Source organism: Carlito syrichta, unplaced genomic scaffold (assembly GCF_000164805.1).
Source record: "Carlito syrichta isolate Samal-C Ts95f unplaced genomic scaffold, Tarsius_syrichta-2.0.1 Scaffold307839, whole genome shotgun sequence".
Classification (NCBI taxonomy): Eukaryota; Metazoa; Chordata; class Mammalia; order Primates; family Tarsiidae; genus Carlito; species Carlito syrichta.
In genome coordinates, this window is record NW_007251935.1 from 163,332 (window position 1) to 183,851 (window position 20,520).

The following is a 20,520-nucleotide window of genomic DNA, read 5'->3' on the forward strand; positions in this document are numbered from 1 at the left end:
GAACCCGCGGGCTCGGGCAATCCACTCACCTCAGCCTCCCAAAGGCGCGGGATTACAGGCTGAGCCACCAAGCCCGGCTTGGGGCATTATTATTAACTTTCTTTTTTTGAGTTGGAGTCACTCTGTTGCCCAGACTGGAGTGCAATGGCATGCTCCCAGCCATCGCAGCCTCAACCTGCTGGGCTCTGGCGATCCTTCTACCTCAGACTTCCAAGTAGCTGGAGCTACAGGTGTGGGCTACCACACCCGGCTCATTTTTTAATTTATTGTAGAGATGTTGAGTGAGATAAAAAGATTGTGTTTTTTGGCCAGGTGCAGTGGCTCACGCCTGTAATCCAAGCACTTTGGGAGACGGAGGCAAGAGGATTGCCTGAGCCCAGAAGTTTGAGACCAGCCTGAGCAACACAGTGAGATTTCATCTCTAGGATAAATTTATTAAAAGTAGTTGGTCATAGTGGTGTACATTTGTGGTTCAGCTACTTCCTGAAGTGGAAGGATCACCTGAGCCCAGCAGGTTGAGGCTGCAGTGGTCATGACTGTGCCACTGAACTCTAGCCTGGGCAACAGAGTGAAACTCCAACTAAAAAAACATTGTATTTCTTTAACAGAATGTAGAGATTATATCCTTATTTCTAGAAACACATGCTGAAGTATTTATTTAGGGTACAGTATCATGACATCTGATAAAGCTAACATGACAAAATGTTAACAAATGTTAAATCTAAACGGTGGATATAGAAATGTTCACAGTATTATTCTTGGGGGAAAAGTATTTCTTATAAGACTAAGCTTCTAAATGACAAGGACTATATCCTCCTAATTTTGTATCCCTGGCATCTAACACACAACCTGGTACAATACATTACTTTGTTTGTTTGTTTAGAGATAGAGTCTCATTCTGTTGCTCAGGTTGGACTGCCATAGGACATTCATAGCTCACTGTAATGTCAAACTCCTAGGCTTGAGAGATCTTCCTACCTCAGCCTCCCAAGTATCTGGGACTACAGGGGAACACCCACATACCTGGCTAATTTAAAAAAATTTTTGTGGCAATGAAGTCTTTCTATGTTGTCTAAGCCAGTCTCAAACTCCTGGCCTTAAGTGAACTTTTCCCTAAGTGCTGGGATTACAGGCATAAGCCACTGCATGTTTGTTAAGAGAATGATTAAATTAAAAGTCCAAAGCCGGGCTCGGTGGCTCAGCCTGTAATCCCGCGCCTTTGGGAGGCTGAAGTGAGTGGATTGCCTGAGCCCGCGGGTTCGAGACCTGCCTGGGCAGGCGAGACCTCATCTCTACAATAAAATCAAAAAATTAGCCGGGCGTGGTAGGGCGTGCCTGTAATTCCGGCTACTCAGAAGGCTGAGGCGGAAGGATCGCTGGAGACCAGCAGGTCGAGGCTGCAGTGACCGGGAGTGGCCACTGCACTCCAGTCTGGGCGACAGAGTGAGACTACAACTCAAAAAAAAAAAAAAAGTCCATATCTTGAGATGCTGAGCTTTGAACCCAGTAGAAATGGCAATTTCGTACACATTGCTGCCATCCACTAAAATAATTAATATATGTAAAGTCTCTTACATACTTCCTTGTATGTAGTAGGCTTGCATAAATGTTAGTTCCTGTCCTTACTCTCTCATTTTTGTATCACTGATAGTCTTTGACTACATGACAAGTGTCTTTAAAATCCAACAATTAGACCAGGCACAGTGGCTCACACCTATAATCCCAGCACTTTGGGAGACCAGGTAAGAGGACTGCCAGAGCCCACGGGTTTGAGACCAGCCTGAGCAACCTGGCGAGACCTCCCTCTACAATAAATCAAAAAATTAGCAGAGCATGGTGGCACATGCCTGTAGTTCCAGCTACTTGGAAAGCTGAGGCGGAAGGATCACCTGAACCTAGCAGGTCGAGGCCGCAGTAGTCGTGAGCATGCCACTGCACTCCAGCCTAGGTAACAGAGTGAGACTCCAACTCAAAAAAAAGAAGAAAAAAACCCAACAATTGCTTTGAAATGTCACATAATAGACAAAGCAAAAATGGGGTTAAAACAGAGAACGACATTCAATGAGTTAATCAGATTAAATAGGCATTCATTTGGGATAAAGTAAATTTTTTTAAGTCAGTCAACATGTCTTTATTTAAGCATTCCTTTGTGCTAGGCACTGCAGATCGATAACATTAAACAAATGTGGTCTTGTCACCCTTGACCTTGGCATTAAGAGAACCAGTTCTGTGAAGATTTGTCTCAACTCCCACTTCAACTGTCATGTGCTTAGTAAGTGTACTTTACATCTTCAATTTTCCCTCCACAGTATTCCCATTGCAGATAAGAAAACTGAGTAGAAGAGCAGGCATTTCTGGTGTTGGACCCCCAAACCCACATTAATTACTCACAGTCTCCCAAATACTACTGGCCTCCAACCAGACATAACACTCAACTCCTATCTTCTAACAGATGGAAGCTGTTATCTGCCCCATCTCTAGGGCATCTCTAGCATGCCTATTCTCCACATCTTACAGGAGGCCTTCCTTTCAGGAAGCTGACACACACCCCAGTCAAGGGGGTTCTCTCCCTTCTTACATATCACCAGGCTGGTCACAGGTAGAGCAGACTAGGGAACATGTCCAAGCTCCAGGTCAGCACGCCCCATCTCTTCAGTGAACAGCTCCTACCATGTTGGCAAGCATTTGACCCTCTTTTCCAAGTGTTTATTCTAATGACCAGCGATATAAGCAGCAGGATCTAAAATGCTACCTATAGAACTAGGAAAAATAAACTCACTGAAAACAGAAAATACTAAAATGTAACTAAAATGGGTTGGGTCCCCTGGCTTTGAGAAGTTGAGATGGGAGGATTACTTGAACCGAGGAGACAAGCTTGGGCAACAACATAGTGAGACACCATATATACAAAAGAACAAAAAAAATTTAGTTGGTCATGGTGGTGTACACCTCTAGTTCCGGCTACATAGGAGGCTGAGGTAGGAGGATCACTTGAACCCAGGAGTTTGAGGCTGTGGTGAGCTATGATTGCAACAAAGCAAGGCCCTGTCTCAAAAAAAAAACGGGTTTTGGTATAGAGCAGGATGACTTTTGTAATGCATGTATTACTTTCATGAGAACTTCTCCCCTTTTACATGCCTCCCCCACACCCCAGAATTTCCTCTGTGAAGAAGTAATCACAACATTTTCCCAAACCTTGTTCACTTCAGGGAATAGCATTCACCAAGGAAGGCAACAGCTGTACACTGTCACAGACACTCTTGCTATGCACGGCTTTGAAGGTTCAACACGGCCAGGTGGAAGTGCCAGAGTCCACTGAGGCATTTTATTTGTACATATGCATTGCATCCCTAGAAAAAGAATCCCAGATTCTCCCTCCTATATGTTTCCTTCCTGCCTCTTCATGGTCCATGATACCAGTTGAGGTTATCAGTACAATGAAACCAAACTGGCAGGATGGAAGTATATTATTCTGCTACTTTCTAGATCTTTGAGCTGTACATCAAATCTGGGGCTGATCACGCCACATTTGTTCAACCTGCCTGTGACGTTCACAACAATTTTTCCAGCTCTGTGATCACAGTGATTTCAAATTGACCAATGTAACCATGCTTCATCATCACTGCTAGAAACCAGACGACAAAGGACGCAGAGAAAAAGGAGACACTACTACACTGCTGGTGGGAATGCAAACCTCTCTGGAAAACAGTATGGTGATTTCTGAAAGAACTAGAAATTGACCTTCCATATGACCCAGCAATCCCCCTACAGGGAGTATACCCAGAGGAACTCAAATCATTCTACAAGAAAGATACCTATACACACATGTTTATTGCAGCACTATTCACAAGAGCAAAAACATGAAACCAACCTTGCTGCCCATTGAAACTAAACTGAATTAAAAATCTGTGGTAAGTATAAATAATGGAATAGTATGCAACCACAAAGAAGAACAAACATATGAACTTCGCAGCAACTTGGATGGATTTGGAGTTTATCATGCTCAGTGATCTATCACAGAAACAAAGAACAGAGTACCACATGTTCTCAATCATAAGCAGACCCTGAACAATTACCATAATACTTTAAGAAAGGGATTGGCAGTAGTGGGATACTACTGGGGTGGAGGTGGTAGGGGGGGACACAACATCAATAGGGGTACCCAATCTCAAACCAGGGGAAGGCCCAAACTTTACCTGTATGATGACCACTTGTATACCTAATGTTGAATTTTACCCCACATCTTTAAAATAAATTAAAATAAAATAAAATAAACCAGATGACTTTGGAGCATGGCCTGATAAGAACCTGGCGTTTGCCTCTCTTTTCAGCATTGTTGATGCTCTTAAGAGCATCAGCCAGAACATTCATGTGCACCATGATGGTGGCACGGAAAGATGGTGGAAAGAGAAGGATAAAATAATTTAAGAAAAGTCCTAGTCTGATGATGGATATAAAAAACAGATCTGAATAGTAGCAGTATTAATGATAATAACTTTTCTAAACACTTTATGTGTTTTATCTCATTGAATCTTCAAATAGTTCACTGCAGTTTGTATATTTATTCCCAATTTTTATTTATTTTTATTTTTTTGAGTTGGAGTCTCACTCTGTCACCCAGAGTGAAGTGCAGTGGCCGCTCCCGGCCACCGCAGCCTCGACCTGCTGGGCTCCAGCGATCCTTTCGCCTCAACCTTCCAAGTAGCTGAAACTACAGGCGCGCGCTACCATGCCCAGCTAATTTTTGACTTATTGTAGAGATGAGGTCTCGCCAAGTTGCCCAGGCAGGTCTCGAACCCGCGGGCTCAGGCAGTCCACTCACCTCAGCCTCCCAAAGCACTGGGATTACAGGCTGAGCCACCAAGCCCGGCTTATCCCCAATTTTTAATGTGAGGAAACAAAGCTATAGAAAAATAGCTAAAGATCACAGAATAAGTATGTGGCAGAGTTGAAATCCAAACTTACCACAGAGTCCATGCTCTTAACCACTACTTTGTGTTCTCACCCATAGTTCTGCTTCATGTGAGGGATGGGATTTGGTCTGGACCACTCTTTTTGAAGATATGTTAGGTACCCTTCTAGACAAAATTAGTATAGAGCGCTAGAGAGTATAGAGTGCTAGAGAGCAGGCATTCTTCATCAGAAAATAACTACTTACCTACACAATAGAAAGGATTCTCTCCTGAAGTTCTAACCCTATAAAAATAAGGACAAAGTATGTTGAATACAATTAGATACTTACATTTTATTTACACAGTTTCCAAACCTTATATTCTTCTCTTTAAAGATAAGTCACCAGTTATGTTGTCTCACACCTGTAATCCTAGCACTTTGGAAGACCTAGGTGAGAGACTTGTTTGAGCCCAAGAGTTCGAGACCAACCTAGGCAATATAGCGAGACCTTGTCTTTTACAAAAAAAAATCAAAAATTTATCCAGGCATGGTGGTACATGCCTGTAGTCCCAGCTACTTGGGAGGCTAAGGCAGAAGGATCACCTGAACCCAGGAGGAAGAGACTGTGGTGAGCTGTGATCATGCCACTGCACTCCATGCCGGGTGACAGAGTGAATCTCCAACTTAGAAAAAAAAAAAGATACGTCAATGCTAGATATTTCCTTACTCCCTCTTTCCCTTCTTTTTTCCACAAACATTATTAAGCATCAACCATGTGCCAGAAAAAGTCTTAAGGATGCAAATATAGGCAAGATGTATCTATGGTCATGGTCTAGTTGGAAAGGATATAGATAAACAAATGTGAGCCACAATACAAGTGTTGATCCAGAACAAAAACATGTGCAAGATTCAGTGAAATACAAAGGAAAGTATGGCCACTTCTACGAGGGTGGTGGAGCTATTTTGATCTGAGTTTTTAAAAATGAGGAGCTGTTCTCAATTATTTAGCATGCAGGAAAAGCGCTCTAGGCAGAGATATGAAAGAGTATCCTTGGCCGGGCTCAGTGGCTCAGTCTGTAATCCCAGCACTTAGGGAGGCCAAGGTGAGTGGATTGCCTGAGCCCGTGGGTTTGAGACCTGCCTGGGCAACTTGGTGAGACCTCATCTCTACAATAAATCAAAAACTAGCCAGGCGTGGTAGTGTGCGCCTGTAGTTCCGGCTACTTGGAAGGCTGAGGAAGAAGGATTGGAAGGCTGAGGAGGAAGGATCGCCAGAGCCCAGAGGTTGAGGCTGCGGTGGCTGGGAGCGTGCCACTGCATTTCAGTCTGGGTGACAGAGTGAGACTCCAACTCAAAAAAAAAAAGAAAGAGTATGCTTGAGGACCCACAAGTTGCAGGATGTGAGTGGAAATTAAGCAGCGGGGAGCAGGGCAGGGTGAAGGCTAAAGATGAAGAGGTAATCAGGGACCAGGTCATGGAGAATCCTGGACACTACTGTGCGAAGGAGTTTGGTCTTTACTCTGTGTAGATAATGGGAAGTTCTTGGCAGATTTTAAGCACAGGAGTGATGTGATGAAATCAAAGTTTTGGAAAGTTAACCCAGGGAGTAGCTGAACAATGAATGGGAAGTGGTGAGACTGAGGCAAGAGAACCAATTAGGTGGTTCTTGCAACAGCCTAGGAGAAAAGGGGTATAAGCCTGGGTGAGGTAGCTCACACCTGTAATCTCAGCACTTTGAGAGGCAGACGTGAGAGAATTAACTGAGTTCATGGGTTAGAGACCAGACTGGACTACTTGGCGAGACTACTTGGTGAGACCCTGTCTCAATAAGAAATCAAAAAAATTAGCCAGGCATGATGGTGCATGCCTGTGGTTTCAGTTACTTAGCAAGACCTTGTCTCAATAAGAAATCAAAAAAATTAGCCAGGCATGATGGTGCATGCCTGTGGTTTCAGCTACTTGAAAGGCTAAGGTAGAAGGATCACCTGAGTCCAGAAAGTTGAGGCTGCAGTAGCCATGAGCGTACACTCCAGTCTGGGCAATAGAGTGAGACTTAAAAAAAAAAAAGAAAGAAAGAAAAGGGATATAACCCTTGCCTTATTAGAACAGACTCTGGGAAGATGGATAGGAAAGAAAGGCAATGAAAGGCAGACAATAGAAAAGTCAGAGAACACAGAGAATAGTATGGATCTGTTTGGCTGACTAGCGTATTTCGTTCTGAGAAGTTTTGAAACTAAACTGTGGAATAAACTGAAGACAAGCAGATCTATGATTAAATGCTGTCTCTACCTTTTCTAAACTGACCTTAGGTAAGTTGTTTGATATCACTATAATTCAGTTTTCTTATCTTTAAAATACAGATAATAGAGCCGGGCTCGGTGGCTCAGCCTGTAATCCCGCGCCTTTGGGAGGCTGAGGTGAGTGGATTGCCTGAGCCCACGGGTTTGAGACCCGCCTGGGCAGGGAGACCTCATCTCTACAATAAGTCAAAAAATCAGCCGGGCGTGGTAGCGCATGCCTGTAATTCCGGCTACTTGGAAGGCTGAGGCGGAAGGATCGCTGGAGCCCAGCAGGTCAAGGCTGCAGTGGCCAGGAGCGGCCACTGCGCTCCAGTCTGGGCGACAGAGTGAGACTCCAACTCAAAAAATAAAATAAAATAAAATACAGATAACATCACAATCTCACGGGACTGAAAACCTCTTAAACACTCTGAGTCAGTTTCCTCTTTTGTAAAGTGGCTTTTATATTTGTCCTGTAGTAATTCTGTATAGATTAGAGATAACATGTATAATGCCTAGCATGGTGCCATAGCATGTGCTTATCAAACAGTAGTTGACTGATTAATGACAGAAAAATAGATTAAGGGAATAAAAAGAGAAAGGCTTCAATAAATGTAAAGGACTCAAGAAATTATCCAAGCTCATGAGTGCCAAGCAGTCCATGAAGACATACAATTCATTTTTGTTGTGTGTCCTGTGGCTACTATACATGACACTTAATGTATATTTGCTAAAGAGATAAATAAACTACCAAATGTTTTTTGTTTTTTTTTTTTGAGTTGGAGTCTCACTCTGTCGCCCAGACTGGAGTGCAGTGGCTGCTCCCGGCCACCGCAGCCTCGACCTACTGGGCTTCGGCGATCCTTCCGCCTCAGCCTTCCAAGCAGCCGGAACTACAGGTGTGCGCTACCACGCCCGGCTAATTTTTTTTTTTATTTATTGTAGAGATGAGGTCTCCCGTGCCCAGGTGGGTCTCCAACCCGCCCAAATGCATTTCATAAGCACCTTGAGAATAATCTGGAGGCTGCACTCTATACACAGAAGTGTAAAAAACAAACAAACTTGGGTTTAAATCCTAATTCCAACCCAAATTAGCTAGGTCATTTTAGAACAATAGATTAACCTCTCTTAAGCCCAGTCAAGTATAAAATTAAGATAATACCATCTGCTTCATCAGGTCACTATGAGGGTCAATTCATTCATTAAACAAGTATTTATTTATTTATTTTATTTTATTTTTTTGAGTTGGAGTCCCACTCTGTTGCCCAGACTGGCATGCTGGGCTCCAGCGATCCTTCCGCCAAAGCCTTCCGAGTAGCCGGAATTACAGGCATGTGCTGCCACGCCCGGCTGATTTTTTGACTTATTGTAGAGATGAGGTCTCCCTGCCCAGGCGGGTCTCAAACCCGCGGGCTCGGGGAATCCACTCACCTCAGCCTCCCAAAGCGCTGGGATTACAGGCTGAGCTATCGAGCCTGGCTAACAAGTATTTATTAAATGCTACTGTGTGCCAGACACCATTCAAGACCCGAGGGATAGGACAGTAAACAAAACTAACAAAGTCCTTATCCACAGAATACTTATATTCAGTGGAAAGGTTGGGGGAATGTGGGGAGACTGTTAAAAAAAAAATCATGTACATATAAAATGTGTCAGGTGGTGACATCTTCCTGCTGTGAAGAAAAATAAAGCAATGTGAAGAAAAATAAAGCAAAATTGATGGAGGTGGGAACTATTTTACACAAGGTAGTCAGGAAAGGCCTCTCTGATTGGATGATAGTTGGGTAGAACCTGAATAAAGCAGGGGGCAAGCTATATGGATATTTGAAGGAAGAATATGCAAAGATCCTGGGGTTAGAAGATGCTTAGATAAAACAAGAAAGCACCAGTACAGCTAAAGCTGAGTAAGTAGTATAAAATGAAGGAGCAGATTATGAAAGGCCTTGTAGGCCATGAGAAGGATTATAAATTTGAGTAAGATGAAATTTTACTCATTGGGGAATTTTAAGCAAAAGAGTGATACAAGCTAACTTGGTTTTAAAAGAATCACTCTGGTTTTAGTGTGAAGAATAGAAGACAAAAGTAAATGCAGGGAGACCAGGAGACACGGTAATGGTAGCAAAGACGATGAGAAGAGAAGCTGGTTCCTAGAGATTTACCAAAATAAAAAGCATAAGGAAAAAACTGGAGGCAAGAAATGGTTCTGGCCAGGCATGGTGGCTCATGCCTGTAATCCCAGTTCAAGAACAGCCTGGGCAACATAACAATACCTCATCATTACAAAAAAATTAAAAAATTAGCTGAGTGTGGTCGTGTATGCCTATAGTCCCCAGCTACTCAGGAGGCTGATGCAGAAGAATTGCTTGAGCCCAGGAGTTTGAGGCTGCAGTGAGGGGTAATCACGCCACTGCATTCTAGCCTGGGCAACAGAGTGGACAGCCTGACTCAAAAAAAAAAAAAAAGGAGAACCCCAAGAATTGTGGCCTGAGCAACTGGATGAATGGAGTTACCATTTACAGAGAATGAGAAAGGAACAGGATGGCAAGGGAGTTAAAATGATGCTTAGTAGACATGCAAGTGGATATGATGAAAGAATTATGCTATGTGAACTATGGAGCAGAATGCAAATGTTAGCTGTATTTAATTACTGCTATTAATATCCTTACCTTAAGAGGGAAAAGGCTTGTTTGAAAATGGTATTGTTCCTCAGACACAGCACCTATAGCAAAATAGTCATGTTAGGACAATTTTAAGCATTTACAGATCTCCCCAAGTACCTCTGCTCACAAAGGTAAGAAATAGTATACTTTATGTACACTATTTCAATTCATCTTTGCATCAACCCTGATAGTGGCATCATTGAGATAATGCCTCTATTTACACAAGAAAAAAATAGATATTTATATAAATTGTCTAGAGTTATAAGTTTGATACGAGGAATTCAAACCTAGGTCTGCCTGAATCCAGTACACAAACCAGAAGGAACAAAATGGTTCTTATCTAGCAAGGAAGCAATCCTACAATTAACACAAAATATGCAAGTAAACCAAGGTCATCTTTCTCATTCTACCCACTACAGTAAATGCCCAAAAAACATAAGTCCCCTTCTCATACTGCCATTTTACCCTTGATCCATTTTTATTTAATATCAATTTACAACTATTATGTATCTGCCATGCACAGTACCATGAGAGGTGCTTTCTTAAATCTTTAGTACTCAAAACACTAAAAAACAATTTTAAAAGTGAGGCAACTGAGGGGCTGATGCTTAGGAAATTAGAGGAAAAAAGATCAAACTCAGAAAAAGTCTCCCAGAGAATATGAGGCCATAAAGATAGGGAAGGACACGAATAGACAGAAGGAAGGGCAAAAGCATGTAGATGATCCTAAAAAGCATAATTAAGTCAGATACCAAAAGACTTTGTAAAGTATGTGTACAATCTGGTTAACCTGATATTGGTCAGCATAAAAGACAAAATCGAGTAGGGAGCTGGGAGTCCTGGGAGAGCTCAGGCTGGTTCCCCCCTCCACTGGCCATGTACCTTGAAGTTAGAGCAGATGATTCTAAGGTTTCCCCCAAGCCAAAGATCTATTAACCATGACAAACAGGACAGAAATCAGAGAGAACAGAATATATTTTTAAATGGGTCACTTCATATAGAAAAGGTACTGGATGGCAAGAAAGATCTAGATGAAATTGCTTACTCCTCATTTTAATTGTTCAGATTTCTGAGTCTGCAATAGCTAAAGATTTAATTATCTAAAAGCCAGACTTAAGGGTTGACAACTTTCTGGAAGACATTCAAATTGTGGTGTAAACTCTCCCTGTCAGCTCTGGGAAATTTGTTTCCTCTCTCATGCAATGCTCGGCATTATTTATCAGGACAAAAGTAGTCTATTTTAGGACTGTATCCACAATTACCCTCCTCCCCCCATGAGCAAATGAAGAGCAGCTTTGGCTCTCAAGTGGAAAAGGCGGGTGGTGACGCCAGTGAATGAATGAATGAATGAGGGCACAGCTGCCACAGTGGGTTACAAAAATACTTGTCCCATGAGCTACAGAGCCAGGAACCAAGAAAGAACTGCACAGCTAGCTACCAAAGAACTGAAATCACAGGGCAAAATCTATAGTGTATAAGTAGCTTCAGACACCAAAGCCCAGGGTGAGTGGTGACAGCAGTGGGTCAGCGGCCTCTGACACAAGCAACTGTGAGATGTTTTATTAATAGTAAAAGACTACATTTGTGTATTCATAAATATTATTTAAAATAGCATTGTTACTACTATTTATTGAGTACATCCATTGTGCTCAGTACTTTATGTATACTATTTCTTTTTTTTTTCTTTTTTTTTTTGAGTTGGAGTCTCACTCTGTTGCCCAGACTAGAGTGCAGGGGCCGCTTCCAGCCACCGCAGCCTCGACCTGCTGGGCTCCGGTGATCCTTCCGCCTCACCCTTCCAAGTAGCCGGAATTACAGGCATGCGCTACCACGCCCGGCTGATTTTTTGATTTATTGTAGAGATGAGGTCTCGTTGCCAAGGTGGGTCTCAAACCCACGGGCTCAGGCAATCCACTCACCTCAGCCTCCCAAAGGCACGGGATTACAGGCTGAGCCACCGAGCCCAGCTTATGTATACCATTTCAATTCATCTTTACATCAACCCTGATAGTGTCATCATTGAGATAATGCCTCTATTTACACAAGAAAAAAATAGATATTTATATAAATTGCCCAGAGTTATAAGTTTGGTAAGAGGAATTCAAACCTAGGTCTGCCTGAATCCAAAGCCCATATTTTCCATTCTGCCACACTACTTCTAAAAAAAGTGATATCAATTTATGCTAGTGAATTTTCATACGCTAATAATAGCCTCAACCCTCTACCATTTGTGGAGCACCTGCCATATGCTAAACATCATCATCTTTAGTCCCTGCAACCATTCTGTGAAACAGATATTTCTACCCTCATTTTCTAGTGAGGAAGCCAAAGCTCAGAAAGGTGAATTAACAGCCTAATGCACATAGCTAATAAGTCATGTTCTAGCTAAACCCACAATCGGGGCTCTTTCCACTACTATATACTCTTCTTGCAAAGCGAGTTTCACTATTAGATGAAAGCTCTTATTTTCTTCCCTGAAATGAACAATACCTTGATATCCATTCCAATAATTGCAAACAGAGGTTACTCTCATCTCAGGCATCCTTGAAAAGCCCAGTCTCTGCCTGAGTTCATTCATCAGAAGCTTTTAATTCTCCTCACTGACCTCCCACTCTAGTCAGTGCCCACCTCTACCTTTCTCAAACACAGGGCCAACGCTAGCCCCTCTGTCCATAACGACCCATCTGTTACTAAAATATTAATACCTCCCTGATCAAGAACTAAAATATTTTCAGACACTTTTAATTATCTGAACGTTCTCCCACACAGGAAACCCAAACTGACCTTCCTATAACTTCCATGGTTTGAGCCTAGTTCCCTACTCTGGGATGACACAGAGTGAGTTCAATTAATGTTTTCTATACAAAAACTCAAACTCCTCGAGTATTTGAAGACAATAATCATTGACTCTAGTTTTTATTTTCCTATGTTCTTTCAAAAATTGCTCATTTCCTGTTTTTCCTTTGGCCATATCTTCAGAACATGTTTATGCTGACTATCAAAGTCCACCTTTGATTGGGTCCATATAGCAATTAACACCACAAGTTTTTTAATCACCCGGATTTGAATATCAGCACTTCCATTTTATAGCTGTGCAATCCTTGGCAAGTCACTTACAAAATACCTGGCCTCATATACTATATAATTCCATTTATATTAAATGACTAGAATAGAAAAAATCATAAGACAGAAAGTAGATTAGTTGTTGCCAAGGGTTGAGGAGATTAGGGAATAGGGTGTGACTGCTTGTGGTGAGGAGTTTCTTTCTGGGGTGATGAAAATGTTCTGGAATTAGCCAGGCACAGCAGCTCAAACCTGTAATCCAAGCACTTTGGGAGGCAAAGATAAGAGGATTTTTTGAGCCCAGGGGTTTGAGACCAGCCTGGGCAACTTGGCAAGACCACATCTCTACAATAAATCAAAAAAATTAGCCGGGTATGGTGGCACATATCTGTAGTTCCAACTACTTGGAAGACTGAGATGGAAGGATCACCTGAGCCCAGCAGGTTGAGACTGCAGTAGCCGTGAGACTGCCACTGTACTCCAGCCTGGATGACAGAGTAAGACTCTGACACAAACAAACAAATAAATAAATAAATGTTCTGGAATCAGATAGGGGTAATGGCTGCACAACTTAGTGAATAATATACTAAAAACCACTGAATTATCTTTAAAAAAGTGAATATTATCTAACTTATATCTCAATTTTTTTTTCTTTTTCTTTTTCCTTCGTTAGAGAGAGTGTCTTACTATGTTGCCCAGGCTGGAGTGTAATGGCTTTTCACAGGCATAATCATGCACACTACAGCCTCGAATTACTGATCTCAAGTGATCCTTCTGCCTCAGCCTCTTGAATAGCTGGGACTACTCATTTTTCTAAAATTAAAAAAAAAAAAAAAAAGCCGGGCTCGGTGGCTCAGCCTGTAATCCCGCACCTTTGGGAGGCTGAGGTGAGTGGAATGCTTGAGCCCATGGGTTCGAGACCCGCCTGGGCAGCAAGACCTCATCTCTACAATAAATCAAAAAATCAGCCGGGCATGGTAGCGCACGCCTGTAGTTCCAGTTACTTGGAAGACTGAAGCGGAAGGATCACCGGAGCCCAGTAGGTCGAGGCTGAGGTGGCCGGGAGCGGCCACTGCACTCCAGTCTGGGCGACAGAGTGAGATTTCAACTCAAAAAAAAAAAAAAAAGATTCATCCAAGATGTAATAAATTTGGACTCTTTAAAAAAAAAAGGAAAGGAAAGGAGGAAGAAAACAAAAGAAAAGAATAATTACCTGGATTCACACCACAACTGCTGAATAGTAATTCTAGGCCACAATTAAATTAAACCCAATTCCCTAACTTCCTCCAGGACTCCACCCAGTTTTCCAACCCCTGTGGTCACCACCTGAAATGCAGGTCCCATACCCTAGCAACTCCCCAACTCTCAACCCCATACTACTTCTCTGTATACTCTCCCTTGATGCAAGCCCCATTACTTCTCTCACTCCCAACTTCCTGTGGGTTCTCTAGAACTCCCAGTGTGTTCTCATTTCAGGGCCTTTAAATGCACTCCTCTCCTTGCCTGGAATATTTTTTCTCTGACTAAATCCAACTTGTTTTTTAAGTCTTAGCCATGTAACTTTCTCAAGAAAACTTTCCTGACTGCTTAGACTTGCTTGGATCCTGAGGTTATACACTCATATAGTACCCTAAATCTTTCCTTTGTGGTTTTATCACAATTAGTTATGTAGTTATATGTTTGATCAATCTATCTCTTTTTTTTGAGTTGGAGTCCCACTCTGTTGCCCAGACTGGAGTGCAGTGGCTGCTCTTGGCCACCGCAGGCTCGACCTGCTGGGCTCCAGCGATCCTTCCACCTCAGCCTTCCAAGTAGCTGGAACTACAGGTGCGCGCTACCACACCCGGCTAATTTTTTGATTTATTGTAGAGATGAGGTCTCACCAAGTTGCCCAGGCGGGTCTCGAACCCGCGGGCTCAGGCAATCCACTCACCTCAGCTTCCCAAGCGAGGGATTACAGGCTGAGCCACTGAGCCCAGCTTAGTCTATCTCTTAATAAGTTCCATGAAGACAGGAACCTGCTATGTCCCAGCATCTAGCATATGCTCTGGCACAGAGCAGGTGCCCAATAAATATTTGCTGATCAAATTAATAAATTCCTCTAAATTCATTTCCTTATCTCTAAAGAGGTTATAAAAATATTTCATAGAGCCGGGCTCGGTGGCTCAGCCTGTAATCCCGCGCCTTTGGGAGGCTGAGGTGAGTGGATTGCCTGAGCCCAAGGGTTTGAGACTTGCCTGGGCAACTTGGCAAGACTGCATCTCTACAATAATTCAAAAAATTAGCCGAGCGTGGTAGCACGCACCTGTAGTTCCAGCTACTTGGAAGGCTGAGGCGGAAGGACCGCCGGAGCCCAGCAGGTTGAGGCTGCGGTGGCCGGGAACGGCTACTGCACTCCAGTCTGGGCGACAGAGTGAGACTCCAACTCAAAAAAAAAAAAAAAAAAAAAAAATATATATATATATATATATATGTATGTATGTATTTCATTGAGATATTGACAAGATTAAATTATATAATATATAAAAAGAGCTTAGAAAGTGTGGTGCATTAATAATGATCAAATTGGCCAGGCTCAGTGGCTCAGCCTGTAATCCCGCACCTTAGGAGGCTGAGGTGAGTGAATTGCCTGAGCCTGTGGGTTTGAGACCCGCCTGGGCAACTTGGTGAGACCTCATCTCTACAATAAATCAAAAAATTAGCCGGGTGTGGTAGCGCGCACCTGTAGTTCCACCTACATGAAAGGCTGAGGCGGAAGAATCGCCGGAGCCCAGCAGGTTAAGGCTGCGGTGGCCAGCACCGGCCACTGCACTTCAGTCTGGGTGACAGAGTGAGACTCCAACTCAAAAAAATAAAAATAAAAACAAAAATAATGATCAAATTGGTTGCAGTGATAATGGTGGTAGTGATTGTTCGGTTTCTCATTTGTTAAACAATATATTAGAGTGTGACAGGTGCTGAAAATAAAATCATGAACAAATAGTATCTCAGGTTGTGACAGGTGCTGAAAATAAAACCATGAACAAAATAGAACAGCTCTTCCAGAGCTTACAGTCTAGTAGTGACTAGGAAATCACTAACTTCTTAACTATTCTCTTGGGCTTTTGGACTCCCTGCCCTTCTAGGCACCCAAAAATGTGTGTACTCCTAGTTCATGTCTTCTAATGTCCTAATTCATGCTTGTTGGTTTGTCATTTGCTCCAACCCTCATTGTTCTTTGTTCATATGAATTCTACTCCACTCTAGCTCTCAAGGTTTTCAGCTGAAAACAACTTCTTATCTGTGAGACCAGTCCCCAAGGTTGCTCCTTTTGGGCAGATATATTAGACACAAACTTGTATATCATTACTGATCAACACCCCTCAACTACCCTTGTGGTTCCGGAGTATGGTAATCCCTGAGAAAATAGTTGTAATCTCAGGGTGAGTAGCACCCAGACCTGAGTTTGACATTCCAGGGCCATTCATTTTCTGTGCATTTTCTAGTTTGTGAGCCATTGCCTACTTCTTGGCATATTCTGACTTTCCCAGACACATTCCTGCCATCTTAACCAATCAACACATTTTGTGGGCTCTGATGAATATCTCCATTAGTGTCCTATCTGGATCCATCTTGCTGCACTCCATCTGTTGACCCAAAGGAGTACTGGTTCCAACCTGCTTTAATCTAGCAAAGCTGAGCTTTTCACTCATCTAAAATTTGAGATGACTTGCAGCCCAAAACTTCTTAGGGTCCCAAGGAAAGAGAACTGCGTTAGGAGTTAGAAGTTCTACATTAGCCGGGCGTGGTAGCGTGCGCCTGTAATTCCGGTTACTTGGAAGGCTGAGGCGGAAGGATCACCAGAGCCCAGCAGGTCGAGGCAGCGGTGGCTGAGAGCCTGCCACTGCACTCCAGTCTGGGCGACAGAGTGAGAATCCAAGTCAAAAAAAAAGTTCTACATGTACTTACAATGTAATAACATCATTTGTTCATTCACTTATTCATTCAACATACATCAGGTACCTATTTCAGGCCAAATACACTAGGTGGTAGATGCATACAGACAGGAATAAGACAGTTGCCTACTCATAAAACTTTCCAGTAGGGAAAGATGTGAATATGTATTACATTACAATGTGAGATCAGTATAATGAACTGTATGGGTGACAAAGAAGGAAAGCACTGATGCCTGGACAAGTCAGGAAAAGTTTTCATTTCTCATTTCACAGATGAGGAAAGCCAAGATTATTATCAAGTTAGGGAGATATGAAGTACTAAGAAAAGGAAAAGCATTAGGGTCTTAGGAGGGGTAGAAAATCTAGGTTCCAGCCTCATGACCACACTTAGATGCTATTAACCTACAAGCAAGGCATTCATTCATTCAAAGAATTCAGTAGAATAGGAGATCACACTATATACAAGACACTGTGCCAGTAGCTTCCATTTCCTCATCTGTTGTGTCTGCCAAGTTATCTCATAATATTGTGAAAATCAGATGAAATTATGTAAATGAAAGTTTATTAACTATAGAATAACATCAATATTCTTACTTTCATCGATTTTCACACCTTACAAAGTACTCCTATTGCTGGGCGCAGTGGCTCATGCCTGTAATCCGAGCACTTTGAGAGGCAGAGGCGAGAGAACAGACTGAGCCCAGGGGTTTAAGACCAGCCTGGGCAATGCAGTGAGACACCGTCTCTACAATAAGTCAAAAAATTAGCCAGACGTGGTAGCATGCACCTGTAGTTCCCCCTACTTGGAAGGCTGAAGTAAAAGGATCACCTGAGCCCAAACAGGTCGAGGCTACGGTGGTCATGAGCATGCCACTATACTCCAGCCTAGGTGACAGAGTGAGATTACAACTCAAAAAAAAAAAAGTACTACTTACATTATTCTTTATAATCTTTTTTTTTTTTTTTTTTTTTTTTGAGTTGGAGTCTCACTCTGTCACCCAGACTGGAGTGCAGTGGCTGCTCCCGGCCACCGTAGCCTCGACCTGTTTTTTAAAATTTATTTTGAGTCGGAGTCTCACTGTCACCCAGGCTGGGATGCAGTGACACAATCATGACCACCGTAGCCTCGACCTGCTGGGCTTAGGCGATCCTTCCGCCTCAGCCTTCCAAGTAGCCGGAATTACAGGCATGCGCTACCACGCCCGGCTGATTTTTTGATTTATTGTAGAGATGAGGTCTTGCTGCCCAGGTGGGTCTCGAACCCGCGGGCTCAGGCAATCCACTCATCTCAGCCTCCCAAAAGCGGGGGATTACAGGCTGAGCCATGGAGCCCGGCTTCTTTATAATCTTTACAACAATTCCATGCAGTGGGAACATCTGCACCTTACAGATAGAAAAGTGAAGCACAGAGAGGTTAAAGGTCATACAGCAACCAAGAGATGGAACTCGGGTCTGATGCAAATTTCATGACTTGTCTTATAAGTAAATGGAAAGTATTAATTAACACTTCAAGACAAACAGAGGTAAGGATGGTCACAAGATTGCATATGATTAGGTGTCAAAAGATAAAACAAGCCGGGCTCGGTGGCTCAGTCTGTAATCCCAGCACTTTGGGAGGCTAAGGTGAGAGGACTGCCTGAGCCCACCGATTAAGACCAGACTGGGCAACTTAGCAAAAACTCATCTCTACAATAAAAATTTTAAAATTAGCCAGGCGTGGTGGTGTGTGCCTATAGTTCTAGCTACTTGAAAGGCTGAGGCAGAAGGATCATCTGGGCCCAGCAGGTTGAGGCTGCAGTGGCCATGAGCGTGCCTCTGCACTCTAGCCTGGGCAAAAGAGTGAGATTCCAACTCAAAAAAAAAAAAAAAAAAAAGATAAAACAGACCAGGAGTTCAGAAAATAAGTAGGCAGAGAGGCAGAGGGGGGCTCAGTGGCACCTGTGTGTAGTCCTAGCTACTCAGGAGGATGAGGCAAGAGGATCACAGGAGTTTGAAGCTACAGTGTACATGATCATGCCTGTGAATAGCCATTGCGCTCTAGCCTGGGCAACATAGTGAGATCCTGTCTCTGAAAAAAGTAGAATAAGATAAAACAAAGACACTTGAGCCAGAGTGGTCAGAAAGGTTTTATGGAAGAGAGACCTGAGCTGGGCCATGAAGGATGGAGCATTTGGATAGATGGTGAAAAGGGAGGGAGCATTCCAAGTGAGAAGCCATCACAAGATTCAGGATCAGAAATTGAGTATTTGTCAAATAATGAAAAGACTAACTGCTCAAAGCAGGAGGGCTAAATGAAAGAGTAAAACTCACTAACAAAGGAGTCTGGAAGGAACAACTAGCACCAGACTCAGAGAGGATCTTTATGCCCTTGCATCTTTACATGCTGGCCTTAATGACATATTTCCATGGGCTCTTCTGGAGTATAGAATGATCGGAAATAGTATTCCTTGAAAAATACCTCTACATTTCAGCATTCCTCAAAACCAAGGCAAACAGAACATGAAAGTGGAGTCACCAATGTGAACATCTTTAACAATGAAATTTTGAAACTTTCTGACTTTTTTCTATTATCCTTGCACCAGATCTGGCCAAATTCTCATAACTTGGCTAAGATGACAAGTGCGTCATTCATAAAGGATGAAGTGCGGCTTGGGTCCTTAGACACTCAGGGGCAATCCCAAAGTAACTACTGGTGGATCCATGAGTTGCAACGACCATACCGACCATCATAGAGGTATATTCTCCACATAATGCCCAAAATAAAGATTTAATATAAATTGCTAAAACTAGTCATTAATCAAAACAACATGATAAACTGAAATAGCACAATAGAAATCTGTTAAGATAACGGAGGAAGGCTAAGGAATGCATCTACAGTTGTTTATATGGTTTTATGACAGTCATTTAAATAAGGTTTTGGAAATAAGAATGTAGTTTATTATGAGTCTTTCCTTATCACCACGCATCTTCACATTCTAATCAGTTCAGCAAGTCAAAACTGTATTCTTGGAGGAAAAAAACTCTGAAAGTTGATGACTAAACGCAAAAATAAAATGGCCCGCCCAAGGTCATGTAGTTTATAGGGACCGTATCCTGGTGTCGTATCTCTCACTGTGGAACTCTCCACTCACCCGCCACTGGCCGGAGAGCGGCATGTGGTAGGGGCGTGGCATAGGTTAGCGCAGCCGAGTTCGGCGGCGGAGAGACGCCGCATGGGCTGCTGGGAAGGGCCTCGTTTGTCCCGGCGTCTCATAACCGGATCCCTTCGCGCCGCCACCGCTCAGCTCTGCTCTCTGCACCCTCTCCCTCGCGCCCTGCGTGCGTGGACTCGGGGTTACCTTTTTCAGAATTCCGCTCATTCTTTGCTACCGCGGCCTCTAAGAGTGCAAATCGAAGACCCGCCCGCCGCAGCCGCAATCCCTCAGCGTCTGAAAACACTGACGGAACGGCTTTGAGCGGGTCCAGTAGCAATATCCGACCGAGACTTCTTAACTCCCGCAGCAACTTGGTTCCGGCAGCTTCTGAGACAGCATCTAGAAGCTGACTACTCTTGGGTCTCACTCAGATGTCACCTTCACTATTTCTCCAGGCAGAATTAATTGGCATCTCTGTGTTATCCCAGTACTTTGCACACAATTCTGTGATTTCACTTACCATACTATATATTAATTATTTGTTACTATCTCTTCT

At 43.0% G+C, this 20,520-nt stretch overlaps 1 protein-coding gene and 1 pseudogene across 1 annotated transcript in view; both read right to left on the reverse strand.

Annotated features, from left to right (window-relative positions):
* The window catches only part of MRPL48 (mitochondrial ribosomal protein L48), a 66,828-nt gene extending 46,543 nt beyond the window's left edge, over window positions 1-20,285 (reverse strand). Inside the window, exons 1-3 of the mRNA XM_008064667.1 lie at window positions 20,169-20,285; window positions 9,839-9,891; window positions 5,159-5,196 (exon numbers count right to left, since the gene is read on the reverse strand). Coding sequence (XP_008062858.1) covers window positions 5,159-5,196; window positions 9,839-9,891; window positions 20,169-20,189 — 112 coding nt within the window. The 5' untranslated portion in view covers window positions 20,190-20,285. The remainder of the gene's footprint in view (window positions 1-5,158; window positions 5,197-9,838; window positions 9,892-20,168) is intronic.
* LOC110596240 lies at window positions 3,351-4,380 on the reverse strand (annotated as a pseudogene).
* Window positions 20,286-20,520: the final 235 nt, after the last annotated feature.